The 18636-nt window shown below is 43.1% G+C and overlaps 2 protein-coding genes across 5 annotated transcripts in view; one reads left to right on the top strand and one right to left on the bottom strand.

Moving 5' to 3' along the window:
• The window catches only part of LOC108543558 (proline-rich protein 2-like), a 39736-nt gene extending 39512 nt beyond the window's left edge, over positions 1 to 224 (bottom strand). Inside the window, exon 1 of the mRNA XM_017894088.1 lies at positions 132 to 224. Coding sequence (XP_017749577.1) covers positions 132 to 224 — 93 coding nt within the window. The remainder of the gene's footprint in view (positions 1 to 131) is intronic.
• TCF20 (transcription factor 20) overlaps positions 1 to 18636 on the top strand; it is a 116958-nt gene that overhangs the window by 35007 nt on the left and 63315 nt on the right. The window lies entirely within an intron of this gene.

Raw genomic sequence — 18636 nt, 5'->3', positions numbered from 1 at the left:
CAGGTGACTCTCCTTTGGCTTATTTCAGAATGACTGGGGTTAGGGTGTTTGCTAATTTCATGCCAGAGGTCAGGGAAGGAGGGAGAAAACTTGCACTTTAGAGGCCGTCTGCTTCCAAGTAGAGCTCCAACTGTCAGGCCACTGTCCCTCTGTGGGGAGGGTGGGGATTGGTCTTGTGGCTTGTAGTTCTTGCCATATAGAGTAAGAATGCGCTCCGTCGGCATTCTTCGTTGTGAATGAGAGGATTGATGAGGATTTAACCCTGCTGTGATTTCTATGAATGGACTGTAGATCCCAGGGTGTGGGATCTTTCCTAATTAGAGAATGACAAAAATTACCTGTCAGAGTGCTGTTACACCAATCAGTAGTTATTTGTGTTTTTTAGGGTTTATTTTGTTGTTTGTTTGATAGCTAACCTCTTTTTCCATTTTTTTCCTTTTGGTCTTTTACTTTTTTTTTTTGAGGTGGAATCTCACTGTCACCCAGGCTGGAGTGTGCAGTGTTGAAATCTCGGCTCACTGCAAGCTCTGCGTCCTAGGTACAGGCAAGTGATTCTTGGATTACAGGTGACTGCCACCATGCCCAGCTAATTTTTGTATTTTTAGTAGAGGCAGGGTTTCACCATGTTGGCTAGGATGGTCTTGAACTCTTGACCTCAAGTGATCTGCCCACCTCAGCCTCCCAAAATGCTGGGATTATAGGCGTGAGCCACCGTGTCTGGTGTCTTTTACCTATTTTATGATTGGTTCAAGTTTTTTACCTGAGAGAGGGAATGAGGGCGGTAATTCTAACAGTGATAATTTTAATTTACATGATACTTAGCTGTTTGCAGACTTATTGTGAGACATTTCTGTACGGTGGCAAGGTAGGTTAACTCCATTTTTGCAGATGAAGAATGTGAAACATATGGGTTAAATAACTTGCCCAAGTCTCAGAACAAGTGGCAAAACTAGGAAGTATTTAGATTTCCTAATTCTGAATGTAGTACTTTTTCCAACAGGTGACCCAGGAGGATCAGTAGAAAACAAATTTAATAGTGGAAGCAATTGTAGGTTGCTAAAATAAAATTGTATTTTTTGTTCACTTTGCTTACTAAAATAAAATCCTATTTCTAGATGATTTTCTAAACATGTTTTTCTTGGTCTCTTTCTTCAAGTCATTTAGTTTGTCTCTAGGTAAGACAGTACTACTCAATGTTCTTTCTGTCTCTTCAGGAGAGAGATGGTGTGCACCAGTTGATACCCAATGTTCCCTTGTTCTCCCTGATATTACATCAGAGAAGTCCCCAATTGAGAAAGGAGGAGGAAGGTTTAATGGTTACTCAAATCTCTTGGAAAAGATGGCAAACTGATGTTAGGAGTAGTTTTCTTTTGTCTCGGTGTCTGTTATATTTATACATGGCACCCTCGTTATTATAGTTATGGCTTGTACCTTAAAATAAGGTCTAGAGCTACAGACATTTACAAAGTTCTTTTTTTTTTTTTTCTCGAGACAGAGTCTCACTCTGTTGGCCAGGCTGGAGTGCAGTGGCACGATCTCGGCTCACTGCAACCTCTGTCTCCCGGACTCAAGCAATTCTCCTGCCTCAGCCTCCCAAGTAGCTGGGATTACAGGCATGAGCCACCACACCTGGCTAATTTTTGTATTCTTAGTAGAGACAGGGTTTCACCATGTTGGTCAGGCTGATCTCGAACTCCTGACCTTGTAATCCGCCCGCCGCAGCCTCCCTGTAATCCACGCCTGGGATTACAGGCGTGAGCCACCGTGCCTGGTCTTTTCTTTGTTTTTGTTTTTGAGATGGAGTCTTGCTCTGTCATCCAGGCTGGAGTGCAGTGGCGTGATCTTGGCTCACTGCAACCTCTACCTCCCGGGTTCCAGCAATTCTCCTGCCAAGTATCTGGGGCGACAGGCATGCGCCACTATGCTTGGCTAATTCTTGTATTTTTTAGTGGAGATGGAGTTTCACCTTATTGGCCAGGCTAGTCTTGAACTCCTGACCTCGTGATCCCCCTGCCCTGGCCTACAAAAGTTCTGGGATTACAGGTGTGAGCCACCGCACCCGGCGCAAAGTTCTTATGCTACTAAAATGATCTTTTTTTTCTTTTAAGGTTTTCTGATCCTGTATTAATTTGCTAATTCTTGATGCTCTTCTTGAATAATTAAAGGTAATAACTATTTCATCTTAGTTTGGAGTTAGCATTTTGATGTTTATAGTATATTTGAAATAATCCTGCAAAGTATTTATTGGTTTGGGCTGTTAAGTGAGAAGCTCAATCTTCAGAAGGACTTTTAGCTTATGGACATTTAAAAAAAGCAAGAACTAGCACATCATTTCTTGGTATTTTGGAATTGTGGTGAGTTTGAGGCAACCATGGAAGTGTAGAGTGTGTTGACTCACCTCTGCTCCTCCTAACTCCTATGTTCATTTCACAGGAGTTAATCGTCCAGACGATATTCCTCCCATGCCTGCATCCCCAGCCATATGGAGAGGACCCCATAAACTGTAAAAAGGTCCATTGGCTTTTATCTGTAGGGTACTAAACCCATAGAACTCGGTTCTGCTTTTTGCTTCATTTGACAGTTTGACCTATGGTGTTGGTATCTCCAGTAAAATCAAGTCTAAATGCTTTGGTTAACTGCATTTCTCATTGTTTTGGTCAGGAAGGCCAAGGACGTGTTAAAATCTGTTTGTCCCCTCCTGTATTTCCTTTCTAAGGTTGTTAGCCAGCACTTTTGTTTTACAGTGTGTTTTTGTTTGGACTCAGCTTTTGCTCATAAATTCAGATGTGGTCAGTTGTTAAGAGCATTTTGAATTTAAATGTCCCTGTTTCACTGGTTTTGTGTCTCCATGTTTATGTATATGGAAAGTAACTTTGCATGTTTTTGCATTTCGTTTGTACTAAACTTAAGTGCTTTCTTTCAAGGGTCAGAGGCATTGAAAGTAATATAAAAAACTCTAAAGAAACCTTTTATTCTCATTGCTTACATTTTAATAACAAGTTAGGTAGTTTTATTCTTCAGAAGTGGGATTTATTATGTAAAGCCACTTTTTGGAAGAGGTGAAAATTAACCTGCCTTTCCTTATGCTTCAGTGAGAGGTGAGATTCAGAGCAGAGAATGAGGGGAGGGATTATGGAAACCCTTTCTTGATATTAATTTTCTTCACAGATTAAAATTTTTGGTCTTCATCTGTTACCTTTATGTTTGTCAGAAAGAGAATTTATATTGTCAACTTAATTCACCCAGTGTTTGAATGCTTGCTCTGTACGTGGCAGTAGGAGAACTAAGGTCCCACGCTGTGGGGGAAATAGAAGGGTAGATAACTCTGGTAATGCTTATCATGGTTTGTGTTCTAGGAAGGTGTTAAGGGAAAAGTGGGATTTGCATTGGACTTGACAGGTGAGTGGTATGTCAGCAAAGCTGGTATTATTCAGGCAGAAGGACCAGGCTGAACAAAGGAAAAGATGCAAAAGGTGCCTGCTGGGTGTTCTGGGAATACACAACATCGCTAAGAATGGTAGAAATTAGGGCACATTCCTTATTAGTTCCCAACCTATCTTCTTCACTGACTGGCTGTATAACCTTATGAGAGTTAAACTCTCTGAGCCTTTGTTTCCTCATCTGTGTGATGACTAGTTACTACATCATAGAGTTAAGATTAAATGAGACTATAATATATTGCATTGCAGATGGATGCAATGGCTCACACCTATAATCCTAGCACTTTGGGAGGCCAAGGCAGATGGATCACTTGAGGTCAGGAATTTGAGACCAGTCTGGCCAACGTGGTGAAACCTTGTCTCTACTAAAAATACAAAAATTAGCCGGGTGTTATGGCAAACGCCTGTAATTCCAGCTGCTCGGGAGACTGAGGCAGGAGAATCGCTTGAACCCCAGAGGCAGGGGTTGCGGTAAGCCGAGATTGCACCACTGCACTCTGGCCTGGACAACAGAGGGAGACTGTTTCAAAACAAACAAAAAATACTGTGTTGCACATAATTTAAACACTCAATAAAAGTAGTTGCAGTTATTAAGTTTTCTTTTTTATTTCTTGTTTTAAAATTAACGTGTTGGTCAAACTGTTTCTAAAGGTGACTATGACCTGTAATCCCACCCCCAAAACATCTGTTGTCAGCAGTTCAATGAATATCAGTCGTCTTTTTAATTTTCATCTCTACGCAGCTTTGGTGGTGCTGGTGGTAGGTTGTTTTTTGTTTTGTTTTGGTGCAATCATGCCTTAGTTAACAGAACATTTCTAAGAAGTACATCATTGAGTGATTTTTGTCATTGGTCTAACATCTTAGGATGTACTTACACACACCTAGCCTGGGTGTAGCCAACTGCACATCTAGGCTATGTAGTATAGCCTATTGCTCCTAGGCTGCAAACCTGTACCGCATGTTACTGTACTGAATGCTGTAGGCAATTGTAAAAGAATGGTAAGTATTTATGTATCTGCATATATCTAAACATAGAGAAGGTACAGTAAAAATAAGGTATAAAAGATAAGAAAGTTGCTCTGGGTGAGTCGGTGAGTGAATGTGAAGGCCCAGGATGTTACTGTACACTACTGTAGGTTGTATAAACACTGTACATTTGGGCTACACTAAATTTATGTTTAAAAGTTTTCTTGTTTCAATATTATTAACCTTAGATTACTGTAACTTTTTTTTTTTGAGATGGACGAGTCTTGCTCTGTCGCCTAGGCTGGAGTGCAGTGGCGCAATGTTGGCTCACTACAAGCTCCACCTCCCGGGTTTATACCATTCTCCTGCCTCAGCCTCCCAAGTAGCTTGGACTACAGGCGCCCACCACCACGCCTGGCTAATTTTTTATATTTTTAGTAGAGACAGAGTTTCACCATATTAGCCAGGATGGTCTCGATCTCCTGACCTTGTGATCCACCTGCCTTGGCCTCTCAAAGTGTTGAGATTACAGGCGTGAGCCACCGTGCCCTGCCAGATTACTGTAACTTTTACTTTAAAAACTTTAAAATTTTTTTAACATTTTGACTCTTGCAATAACACTTAGCTTAAACCACAAACGCATTGTGCAGCTGTTCAAAAATATTTTGTCTTTGTGTTATTCTATAAACTTTTTTCTTTTATGATTGTTATTACTCTTAGAGATAAGGTCTCACTCTGTTCCAGGCTGGAGTGCAGTGGTACAGTCATAGCTCCCTGTGACCTCAAACTCTTGGGCTCAAGCAACCCTCACTTCAGCCTCCTGAGTAGGACTACAGGTGCATGCCACCATGCTTGGCTATGTTTTTTTATTTTTTTTATTTTTTTTATTTTATTGATTTATTGATTTATTGATTTATTTTTTTGAGACGGAGTCTCGCTCTGTCGCCCGGGCTGGAGTGCAGTGGCCGGATCTCNTCTTGCAATAACACTTAGCTTAAACCACAAACGCATTGTGCAGCTGTTCAAAAATATTTTGTCTTTGTGTTATTCTATAAACTTTTTTCTTTTATGATTGTTATTACTCTTAGAGATAAGGTCTCACTCTGTTCCAGGCTGGAGTGCAGTGGTACAGTCATAGCTCCCTGTGACCTCAAACTCTTGGGCTCAAGCAACCCTCACTTCAGCCTCCTGAGTAGGACTACAGGTGCATGCCACCATGCTTGGCTATGTTTTTTTATTTTTTTTATTTTTTTTATTTTATTGATTTATTGATTTATTGATTTATTTTTTTGAGACGGAGTCTCGCTCTGTCGCCCGGGCTGGAGTGCAGTGGCCGGATCTCAGCTCACTGCAAGCTCCGCCTCCCAGGTTCACGCCATTCTCCTGCCTCAGCCTCCCGAGTAGCTGGGACTACAGGCATCCGCCACCTCGCCCGGCTTGTTTTTTTTTTGTATTTTTTAGTAGAGACGGGGTTTCACCGTGTTAGCCAGGATGGTCTCGATCTCCTGACCTCGTGATCCGCCCGTCTCGGCCTCCCAAAGTGCTGGGATTACAGGCTTGAGCCACCGCGCCCGGCCTGTTTTTTTATTTTTTGTGGAGCTGGAATCATGCTACATTGCCCAGGCTGTTCTCAAACTCCTGGCATCAAGCAGTCCTTTCTCCTCTGCCTCCCAAAAGTTCTGGAATTGTAGATATGAGCCACCAGGCCTAGCCACTTAAGCTTTTTTCTATTTTTTTATTATTATATGAGACAGAGTCTTGCTGTGTCGCCCAGGCTGGAGTGGAATGGTGTGATCTCAGCTCACTACAGCCTCCATGTCGTGGGTTCAAGCGATTCTCCTGCCTTAGCCTCCTGAGTAGCTGGTACCACAGGCACACGCCATCACACCTGGCTAATTTTTGTATTTTGTTTTTTAGTAGAGACGGGATTTCACCATATTGGCCAGGCTGTTCTGGAACTCCTGACCTCAGGTGATCCACCCACCTCGGCCTCCCAAAGTACTGGGATTGTAGACATGAGCCACCGCACCCAGCCATATTTAAATTATTTTTTATTTTTTAAACAACTTTTGTTACAAGCTAAGACACAAACACATGCATTAGCCTAAACCTGTACAGGGTCAGAATAATCAGTATCACTGTCTTCCAGCTTCACATCTTGGCCCACTGGGAGGTCTTTAGGGTCAGTAATACACATGAAGCTGTCATCCCCTATGATAACAGTGTCTTATGTTTGTTTGCTTTGGGTTTTTTTTTTAAGACAGTCTCTCTCTGTCGCCCAGACTGGAGTGCAGTGGCACCATCTCGGCTCACTGCAAACTCCACCTCCCAGGTTCAAGCGATTCTTCGCCTCAGCCTTCCTTCCAAGTAGCTGGGATTATAGGCATGTACCAACATACCCAGCTCACTTTTGTATTTTTAGTAGAGATAGGTTTTGCCATGTTGGTGGGGCTGGTCTCGAACTCCTGGTCTCAAGTGACCTGCCCATCTTGGCCTCCCAAAGTGTTGGGATTACAGGTGTGAGCCACTGCGCCTTCTTTTGGGTACCTCCTGCAAGGCCTGGTGGTAGCTGTTTTACAGTTAACTTTTTAAATTATTTATTTTTTGAGATGTGGTCTTGCCATGTTGCCCAGGCTAGACTTGAAGTCCTGGGCTCAAGAGATCTTCCTGTCTCAGCCTCCTGAGTAGCCAGGACTACAGGCACATTCTCCCACACCCAGCTCTAGTTACTTAATTTTTATAAGTAGAATACATAGTATACATAACATAGAATTCCACATAGGATATGTAAACCAGTAACATAGTTTATTATCAAGTTTATATACTGTACATAGTTGTATGTGCTATGCTTTTATACCACTAACAGTATAGTAGGTTTATACCTGCATCACCATAAACAAGGAGGTAATACATTGCATTATGACAGCTACAACGTCACCAGGCGATGGGAATTTTTCAGCTCCGTTGTACTCTGATGGGACCACTATTGTGTACGTGGTCATTGTTGACAGAAATGCGTTATGTAGCACATGACTGTTTTTATTGCTGTTGCTTCAGCTTTAAGGTGTTTGGGAGGCAGGGAAGGGGAAAGCTGTGTGGCACACCTGGAAGACAAGTCTGCATGTGCTATACTAATAATTGGGAGCCAGTGAAGTTTTTAAAATAGTGGGTGAATTAATCAGATCTTTTTCAGGAAGATGCTGAAGTGCAAGTTGGATTGGAGGGGGAAGTCTAGTAGCAGAGCAACAAGGGTTTGCTTGGCTGCTGTTGGAGGACTTTGTAGATGTGAGCCGTATTTGTTACATGCCTTCAACAATATATGGCTCAGCTGGGGAGATGAGGCATTCATACCAAGTGTGGAAATAAAGACATAGCCACCAGGTAATGGTGTATGGACAAGAAGTGCTGTAGCTGTTTGGGGAAGGCAAGATCACCAAGCTGAGCAGTTTTCCTGAAGGCTTCAGTGAGGAAGCCAAGTGGCCTTGAGGAATGACTCAGATTTGGAAAGTGTTTTGGAGAGAGGCCAAGCACAAATCAAGAGGTCGGAATGCATGGTCTGTGTGGAGTGATGGGTTTGGTTGGCCAATAGTGAACAATATGGTTGCAAAGGAAAATTGCCATGGCCTTCAACAAACCTGTTACACACCCTATCTTCTGAGCCTTTCTTCACTGTTCTGCAGCTGTTGTTCTCTTGCAGTTTGAGGCTTTTCAGGATAGAACAGTGTCCTAGTTATCTTCCCAGGTCTAGTAAACAGCCCAGCACATAGTAGATGCTTAAAAACAACAACAATAAAAGAATGATTGGATATTTGCTGCTTATGGAAGTTACAGACTGGATATCCTGCTGTTCCCTTAAACTTAGATCTCAAATAAAATCCTAATATCACCTCTCTCCTTCCCTTTTTTATTCTGTGCTAAGTTTAAACAGGTCACGTTCATGCCTCTGCTCCCACTGCTGTGTGCTTACCTTGCCATCCATAATTATGGACATCTCTGTTGTCATACTGCATGACTCACCAGCACGTTGGATGTCCAACATGTCACATTTGCTTGGGGCTCCCCACTGCCTTTCCTCCTTCCTGTTTCTTCGCTCTCCTTTTCTGGCTTCTTTTCCTCTTCTCCAGCTTCTAAATGCTAGAGTGATTTCAGGAATCAGTCACTCCAAGTTAACCTCTAGACCAGTGGTTTTAAATCTTTTTTTCAGCCATACCAGATACCAGCCAAGTACAAACACACTACACCGTCTTGTGCACACAGACACAACAGAAACAAAAGTTTCACAAAACGGTTCTTATGCTTCATGAGCCATGGATGCTGTTATTTTCCATTCTGCTCTATTTCATTTTTTTTAAGTGCTATTCATGACCCCTAAATTGATTTCACAGCCTGCAGTTTGAAAAACTGCTCTGGGTGAGCTCATCTACTCTGTTGGCTTTAAGTACTACCTCTGTGCTAATGACCTTCCCATTTTTATCCCTACCCCACCTTTCCTCGGAGATCCTGTCGCATTAGCTGTCTCCCTGCCATTTCCATGTGGACGTGCAATGGGAATCGTGTGTTGCCATGTTTGGCAAAGCACTCTTGATTCCCGTTACCAGTCTTCATTCCTCTTCATAAATGGTGCCATGTTTGCAGTTGTTCTGTAAGGGATGGTGATGAAGTACAAGCTCCCCAGCCACTGCCTAAGCTCAGATCTGAGGCCTTGGGCAGCTACACTACCTGTCTCTACCATGTTGTCTTCATTTGAATAAAGTGGGGTTGTCACCTGTACCTCTTGGGATTATTGTGACAGTTGAATGAGTTTTCACCTGAAAAGACGTGGAGCGGTTCCTGGCACATGGCTTGTGTTTAACTAGTGTTGGCTGCTGCTGTTTATCATTGTTGTTATGGCTCTCATGTCCACTTCTGATTCATTAGCAATTTTTGTTGGCTCTAACTTCAAACTGTGTCTTTTTTGACCATGTGTCACCACCTCCATCAACACCACATTCACCCATGCAGCCGATATCCGTTAACCAGACTACCAGTTAACTCCCTGTTCTGTCCTTGCCCCTCCCTGTTCTGCTTTCCACAAAACAGCCAGAGGAGCCATTTGAGAACTGGAACCAGATCATGCCACTCTATAGCTTAAAACCCTCCAAAGGCTTCTAATAAAATCTGAACTTCCCCATGTGGCTCTTACTTTTTATAAGACCTTTCACTGATACTTCTCAAACAGCAACATGTGTGTGACTTGCTAGTGACCTTGTTAACATGCAGAATCTGATCCTGTAGGTCTGTGGGGCCTTGAGACACTACATCTCTAATAAGCTTGATCAGGTGAATATGGTAAATATCAGCAGTAGTGGGCTGGGTTGCCATCAGTCTTCTGATGCAATGCCCTGGGAAGAACACAGCACCGTGTGTCTGGTATTGCCACTAAGGAAGCATGACCTGAGTCTGGTCCTGAGGAAATACAGATCAGATTGAGGGTCATCTTGCAAAATGAAAAGACTGTACTCTGGCAGGGACATGGAAGTCAGGAAGAGAAAAGGGAACTATTCCAGATTGATTGACACTGGTGAGATGTAGCTCTGGGGTAGACTCCTGGACCAGAAAGGAAAAAGAGACATTGTTGAGACAGTTGACAAAATTCAAATGGGGTCTGTGGATTGGATTGAGAGTGTAGTATCAGTGTTGATTTCCTGATGTGGAGGCTTGTATGCTAGTTATGGAGGAGAATATCCTTGTTTTTGGAAATAACGCACTAGAGTATTGAGCAACAGTGGGGCTTCATGCCTTCAACCTGCTCTCAAAGGGGTCGGGAAAAGATAACGGAGCAAATGATGTAAAACATCAGTGGGAGAATCTCGCTGAAGAGGGTATGTGAGCCCTTTGAACTATTCTTGCACTTTTCTGTACATTTGAAATAATTTAAATCATTATTTTTTTGAGAGAGGCTCTTGCTCTGTCTCCCGAGCTGGAGTGAGTGCAGTGGCATGATCTTAGCTCACTGCAGTCTCCAGGGTTCAAGTGATTCTTGTGCCTCAGCCACCGGAGTAGCTGGGATTACAGGCCTGCACCACCATGCCCCGCTAATTTTTGTATTTTTAATAGAGACCGGGTTTCGCCATAATGGCCAGGCTCGTCTTGAACTCTTGGCCTCATGTGATCTACCTGCCTCGGCCTCTCAAAGTGCTGAGATTACAGGCGTGAGCCACCACACCCAGTCTTAAAACTTTTTTAATACCCTATTGAGATTTTGACTGGAACCTATTAGAATTTTATAAACTAATATGTGGAGACTTAACCTCTTTATAATACTAGCCCTTTTTATCTAGCTATACTGTTTGTTCTGCTAGTTTGTTTCTTTCATTTTGTTTTGAGCTTTTTTGGGTTGTTCAGTAAAGTCTCTAATTTTCATATAGCTTTTGCCCACTTCTGCTTTGGATTGGTCATTGATATCTTTTGAATTTTAATTCAGAATTATATATGTTTTATTATTTATTTTTAAGAGACAGAGTCTCACTCTGTCACCCAGGCTGGATTTCAGTGGTGTGATCCTGGCTCAATGCAACTTCCACCTCCTGTGTTCAAGTGATTTTCCTGCCACAGCCTCCTGAGTAGCTGGAATTACAGGTGTCTGCCACTACACGTGGCTAGTTTTTGTATTTTTAGTAGAGACCGCATTTCATCACGTTGACCTGGCTGGTCTTGAACTCCTGACCTCAGGTGATTTGCCTGCCTCAGCCTTCCAAAGTGCTGGGATTGCAGACGTAAGCCACCAGACCCGGCCTCAGAATTGTATTTGAATGAATGATAAAATGGAACATCCTTTTAGGCTCTAAGTGGCAACACTGATTACTTCCCTTTTGCCTCTGAAGGTTTAGAAATTATGTATTAAAACAACCTTTAAATGAAAAAATAAATTCAGTGACATCTCAGAAGCCCCTGTGCTCAGCATTTAAGAAAATCTCACAGGAACTCTAGCCCAGAGATGCCACTGCTCCCACCCTTCTTCTGCCTCCTTTCTGCAGGGAGCTGTGTGGCTATCCTGCTCACATATGTGGTAATCTGAAGTGATCTTGTGCACCACATAAGACAAAGGTGACCGATAGGTCGTGAGTGCGCGGAGTGGGGCGGATTGGGGTGGGGGCACACGGGCCCAGTGACTTGGTCGCTCTAGGGAAGCAAGATTCTTCATTCGGCACTTCTACAGATCGCATTGGCAGCGCTAGTTATTGCTGAGGACAGCGATGAGGTGCAAGAAATAGAACTGATCTCAGGGTTGTAGCTTTACTACAGTCTCTCTTGTGGGCTGTGGTTTAGATTACAATGAATGCTAGATGATGAATAGGCTCGCTTGAGTGCACCCATTGTGTGGCACTGTCGAAATCTTAGCCCATCTACTTTCTAAGCTTCCTATCGATTCTGAAAATATACTTCTCTCGGAGGCTGCATACTCTTGAGAAAATCCTCCTAGATATGCCCACTCATAGACACAAGTAACACTGGTTGTGCCCAAAAACACTACGTGTGTGGCATGTATTGGCAGGAAACCGACATGCTGCCTAACACTGAGCAAGTAAAAGGAATCAGAAAATAAATAGCTTCTACCCAAAGCAAAGCTCCATGCCGTAGTACATGTCCTTTGCAAAGTGCATAGACGTGTATGCTTGGTGCGTCTCACGCGATGATGGCTCCTCCACCTCCAGTCCATCATACTTTCTCATTACTTTCTCAAGCTACTGCAGTCGCTGACCTTCAAGTCTATGCAAGTCCATGTGAGAACAGATAGATAGCTACAGCGACTACATCACTCGTGATGGGAGACAGGTAGATCCAGGGCGATAGCTGATCATATTTTACTACACATCAGGTCATAGGAATACGAACAATTTGTAGAGCAGCTAACTGTTTAGCAAAAAGACAGATAAGTGGTCTTCACCCAGATAATGTATTCTCTCTACTGCGCATCTATCAATTGGGAACGCATAGTATCACATACATGGATACGATTCCGGAAGGGTAAGAGTAGTTCATAGACGATGACATGGCCACACGGCAAAATATGCTTTAACTGCCTGCAGAGTGAATGATATATATTAGCAAAACTAGCTAGGTTCTGACTATGGTGTTCACTGTGACTGAACCCTAATAGACTATCTCAAGCTACTTCTGATTATATGGAGAGCTGTGTATGGCGAAATTGAACATGTAACTCTGCGTGAAGTGTGCATAAGGCTAACAAGGTGTGAGCTGAGATCCAGCTAGCCTACAGCACACCAGCATGTGAATCTGACAAGAGCGATACATTCTTCTCCCAAACTAAATAAACAACAAAATACTAAAGAAATCAACTCCAACTCGAGAGACTAGCAGAGCGACTCAACAGCTATGGCCCAAGAAGTAGTATACAACAATTATTCGTTGCTTATCTAAATCACCTTTAGGGCCATTGGAGACTAAATGAATGCCCCCCTATAAGGCGTTCTCCGCTATACTCAATACAACGTACAGCAAGGTTATAAGCAGTTGATCTCGTACAACATGGGCTCTTTATATCTGCATAGAAATCAAACTATAGTACTATAGATGTTGTTTTTCTCATAGAGAATAGTAGAATCTTTGCAACTCTCGTTTTAGAGATTATGTATCTGATTTATCATCTTTGAGTGGACAATACAAACTAAATTTTCACCTATAATTCAGTCTTAAACTCTCCTAACAATAATACAGAGAGTTCATTGGTTGCAATTGTTCTATCAGTTGTTACAGTTCTACCTGTAAAATAAACGGACTCTTTAATCTTCGGAGTGAATCACACCCCCTCGCAGTACTTATCCCTATCTTTGAGGACAATTATTTGATTGCAGAAAAATATGTTAGTTTGTATTAATTGTGTGTTTATAAACAGTATCTATATAATCTACCACAGAAAGAATACTAGGACATCTATGTAGTCTTCTTGTTACTACAAGTGCATCCAGACACATACTGAGTATCAATCTTATAGAACTACTTGCAGGAGACGTGAAACGCCTGCGTGTCAGCCATCTCACCTTTCGCGCGACTCACACCAGAGTATACCAAGCTGAAGCCTAGATCCGTAGACCACCCCCGTACCAGCTGTAGCCTAACCTAACCAGAAGGGATATCATCTTTTAAATTTTTTAGGAAAATTTTTTTGAGACGAGTCTCGCTCTGTCACCCAGGTTGGAGTGCAGTCGTGCGATCTCAGCTCACTGCAAGCTCTGCCTCCTGGGTTCATGCCATTCTCCTGCCTCAGCCTCCCGAATAGCTGGGACTACAGGTGCCCACCACCACGCTTGGCTAATTTTTTTGTATTTTTAGTAGAGACGGGGTTTCACTGTGTTAGCCAGGATGGTCTCGATCTCCTGACCTCGTGATCTGCCCACCTCAGCCTCCCAAAGTGCTGGGATTACAGGCATGAGCCACCACGCCTAGCCAGGAAATGTAATAGTTACAAATTTATTCCCCCAGTTTTTGCCTGCATATATTTGATCATGATTGAAGATGGGTATTTTCTGTAGCTTACATGGCTAATACGAGTTTTGACACCCAGAAAGCAATCTTTTTAGATATGCAGCATTCTTGTGTGTTTCTTTTCCTCTAGCCAAGGAACTGACTTGCGAATTCTGAGTTGCTTTCAGACTCTTCTGATCTCCCAAGTCAGGGAGAAAGCCAGCACCTTCATTACACTTCACCTTATTCTGAAGTCCTATTACAGTAAGATAACTTTTAGCCACTGAGAAAAATATAGGCTATGCCCATATGCAAACAGGACATAGAGTATGAAATATTAAGTCACTGAGCAGATCTTTATGCTTGATGCACTTAGGACGATCCCACATTTGCACACACACACAAATCAAATGATACAGGTGTTATAGATATATCTAGGTACAAGCAGTCAACTAATTTCTAGCAAGATTCCTCAAGATTCCTTTCTAAAATGCTTCCCAATGTCACAGATTGGGAAATACAGACTAGGTTTTGCAGTGGGCATATTATATATCTTACCTCATTGTTTACCATGAGTCTTTTGCTTATTTAACTTCTGAGTCTCCATTTATGAAAAGGACTACTAACATTTCTTAGATCGTGGTGAGAATGAAATGCATTAACGTTTGTGTAAAGCACCTGGTAGAGGGTGTCACATGTGTTAGGCATGCAATAACTAAGTGATAGCCACAGTTATTAGAGATCTGACCCAAATGTGTGTCAGGATTTTCAAAAATATGGATTTGGGTCCTCCTTGCCTAATTTTGTGGTACAGTGAAAGAAAGGGTTATGGGCTCTAGAATCAAGAGTTGGAGTTACAGAATGTCAGCTCCAACTTGTCCTAGAGGAGTGACTTTTGGAAAATTTGGACTTTTGGAAAAAATTACATAAATTTTCCCCCTCATTCATTAATTGAGATACAGGTAAAACCACACAGTGACTGACATATATAGATTGCTTAATAAATGGCATTTGTTTATTTATTTATTGAGACAAGTCTTACTCTAGTACCCAGGCTGGAGTGCAGTAGCGTGCAACCTCGACTCACTGCAACCTCTGCCTTCCAGGCTCAAGTGATGCTCCCGCCTCAGTCTCTGGAGTAGCTGGGACTACAGGCACAAGCCAGCACACCCAGCTAATTGTTTTATATTTTTTATAGAGATGTGGTCTTGTTATGTTGCCCATGCTGGTCTCCTGAGCTCAAACAATCTGCCTGCCTCAGCCTCCCAAAGTGCTGGGATTACAGGTGTGAGCCACTGTGGCTGGCCAGCAATTTTTATTATATCAATAGTACATACCTTAGATACTGGTTAAAGGTGAATAATTGGTTTGTTTTTACTAAGCGAGGTAAAGCCAACACATTCTCTGCTTAGAGGAAGATTTGTAGAGAAAATCACATAGATAACACCTTTCAGGAGCTCTTAAGATACAGCAGGACACATTTTAAGAGGTCTTAAGAACTATATGATCTCACATAGCAAGAAGGAATTCATGGGCCTGGGGGTGCTTAAGAGAAGGCTCCAAGTTGAGACCAAGATGAGAGTGGGCTGATGGCACAAAGAGGGTGGAGCAGGCTTATTTGAGAGGATGGGGAGGAGCAGAAATTGTTGGGAAGATGTCACAGGGCTTCAGGGCCTATAGGGAGTGTGATGGTGTCAGAATGGCAGGTAAAGAAAAGAAGGTACTGAGAAAGAGAACTTTTCAAGTGTTATTCTAGCCCAAGAAAGATGAAAATGACAGTGACGAGGATGGAATGGGAAAGGACAAATACAGGAAAGAGAGTAGTGTCATGATGAGGTAGCATGGTAAATACAGACTCAAAGTGAAAGGTCAGTTTGGGGTTACTCTAAAACTTCTTGGGACAATCATGGTTTTCTTGAGAATAGGCAGTTGGGTCAGTTGAAGAAGAAGAACATTATCTTTGTCATTGAAAATGAGTTGGTTACTGCCTAATAATAAAGGCATTTTGTTATCTTTTAGAAATGATTACAGCCACAAGTGACACTCTCCAGAGTCCTTAAGTACTGATCTGTCTAGAGGGCCAGAGGCGTTGCTCTGTCTCTTCATGGTCATTAAAACCTTTGCCATGTGGTTAATAAGCCCTGCAGACCCCACTACATCCTTGGCATTCAGAGCCCAGCACCTGCCTGTAACTCTCTTCATAGTATCTCATCCAATTTTGGACTTGGGGCATTTCTTAGTTTCTTGCAACTTGGCTGTGCATCTTGTCTGACATTTCTAAGTGTTTTGTTGAGGGAGGATTTTTAGTCCCTGTTCTATGTCATAGTCATGAAATAGAAGTCTCTCATTCCCCAAGTGATAATAGTCTACTCTGAAATCCTAGGAATGAGAAAAATTCTTGTCAGGGTCCCAGTAGAAAACAGATGGCACACTCAGACTGGGTAATTTGAGGAGTGTTTAATTGTATCATTCAGGGTTCATTCAGGAAAATAAGTTTTCTATTCCAGGTATGAATGATGTTGATACAGGAATTAAGGCTTTACCCAGCCCTGGAAAAACTGGAATGGGGAAGGTTCCTGATGATTTCATACTGGAGTGCCATAGTGAGTGGTTCTCATGAGCTCATGGGGAAGCCGCTATGAATCCACGTGTACTGCATCTACCTCCAGGGAACATCATCAGCCTCTACATTTATTTTGCCTTCTGAATCTCTCTTGCACTTCTCATTGCAAACTCTAACCCAGAACCATGCTGGTAAAGGGTTCTGGAACGGTAGTTCTCAGCTTCTGATCTGCAGAGGAGAGCTTGGAAGGAGGATGGTCATGATGCTGAGTTGACAACAGTGCAGAAGATTAATAAAGGGACAGTACAGCAGGGTTTGGGGAAACCAATAAGAAAGTGAAGTCTTCTGTCCTGGCAGTAGCAGGGAGTTGTTACCTACTACCTTCTAGCCCTGAAGGGCAGAGGATGAAGTGGTTCCTGGAGCTTGGAGAAAGTGGCTGTATGTTCAGGTTGCCCGATGGAGCTGCAGCCATTGGTGGAGGGTCTCAGCCAGCCTCAGTAACCTCGGGGTGGGAGCCAGGAGAGTAAGTTCCTCTCTTACTTTCCTCCTCTCCTGCCTTTTACCAGCCAAACTGGGTCAGAAGGCAGAGGGTGGTGGAGCCTGTCAATTGTCCCTCCAGTGTCCCTTCTAGGGCACAGAGTAGGGTGAAGAGAGGCTGTTGGGGGCGAGCAGGGAATATCCCCCACACAAGGGCTGTAACTAGATGCATCATTGTCAGTATCTTGAGGATTTAAAGGCAAAGAAAGAGAATAAGAAAATCGTGAAAGAGGATGAAAAAATTAGCTGGGGTCAGGTGCAGTGGCTGAATGATAACACTTTGGGAGGTTGAAACAGCAGGATCACATGAGCCCAGGAGTTTGAAACCAGCCTGGACAGCATAGTGAGACTGTCTTTATTTTTAAAAAACTATAAAAATTAACCAACCATGGTCCCAATTATTTTTTAAAAATTAGCCAGGGGTTCCGTGCCTGTGGTCCCAGCTACTTGGGACGCTGAGGCAGGAGTATTGCCCGAACTGGGAGTTGAGGCTGTGGTGAGCCCGTGGTTGTGCCACTGTACTCCAGCCTGGGCAACAGAGTAAGACTCTTTCCAAAAAAGAGAATGGATTGGGAAGTGGGATGTTGTTGGACATATGGAGGAAAGAAAGCCAGTGTTGGTTTTCTGTAAGAGGGCAAGGTCATCAATCTTTCAATAGGATGGGGAGAACAAGTCTGCAGCTGGTTATGTGAGTGAGTTTGTGAGGTTGGCACATGGACTCTGGAATGTATAGGCACAGAGTTCTGTACCTCACTAATACACCTCCACAGCCCTTCTGAAACTGTTAGGAATATAGGAGAAAAACAGGAAAGGGAGAGTTAGTATGGATGGGAAGTACATTGGTAGACCTCTTTTTTATTTCTTTATTTATTGAGACAGAATCTCTCTTTGTTGCCCAGGCTGGAGGGCTGGAGGGCAGTGGTGCAATCTCAGCTCACTGCAACCTCTGCCTCCCGGGCTCAGGCGATCCTCCCGCCTCAGCCCCCCAAGTTGCTGGGACTACAGGCACGCATCACCACGTCCGGCTAATTTTTGTTTTTTGTGTTTTTTTTTTTTTGTTTTTTGTTTTTTGTTTTTTTTGAGACGGAGTCTCGCTCTGTCGCCCAGGCTCGAGTGCAGTGGCCGGATCTCGGCTCACTGCAAGCTCCACCTCCCGGGTTTACGCCATTCTCCTGCCTCAGCCTCCTGAGTAGCTGGGACTACAGGCGCCCGTCACCTCGCCCGGCTAGTTTTTTTGTATTTTTTAGCAGAGACGGGGTTTCACTGTGTTAGCCAGGATGGTCTCGATCTCCTGACCTCGTGATCCGCCCGTCTCGGCCTCCCAAAGTGCTGGGATTACAGGCTTGAGCCACCGCGCCCGGCCTTAATTTTTGTATTTTTTATAGAGATAGGGTTTCACCGTGTTGCCCAGGCTGGTCTCGAACTCCTGAGCCCAAGCCATATGCCTGCCTCGACCTCCCAAAGTTCAGGAATTACAGGTGTGAGCCACTGTGCCCAGCCTCTTTTTTAGAGTATGTATGCAAGTTCCTTAGGTGACTTACTCCTTTGGGGCATCAGATTTTCCTTATTACTATTTGTATTCATTTAAACAAAGGAATTCAGGCACTTATTATTACTAATCACAGTGCTTTAAAACTGACTACACTGATGCTTTTTTTTTAAGAT

This window comes from Rhinopithecus bieti, unplaced genomic scaffold (assembly GCF_001698545.2).
Source record: "Rhinopithecus bieti isolate Rb0 unplaced genomic scaffold, ASM169854v2 scaffold_25304, whole genome shotgun sequence".
Classification (NCBI taxonomy): domain Eukaryota; kingdom Metazoa; phylum Chordata; class Mammalia; order Primates; family Cercopithecidae; genus Rhinopithecus; species Rhinopithecus bieti.
The sequence above is the reverse complement of the archived record's forward strand: the minus strand, read 5'-3'. Positions and strand labels throughout refer to the sequence as shown.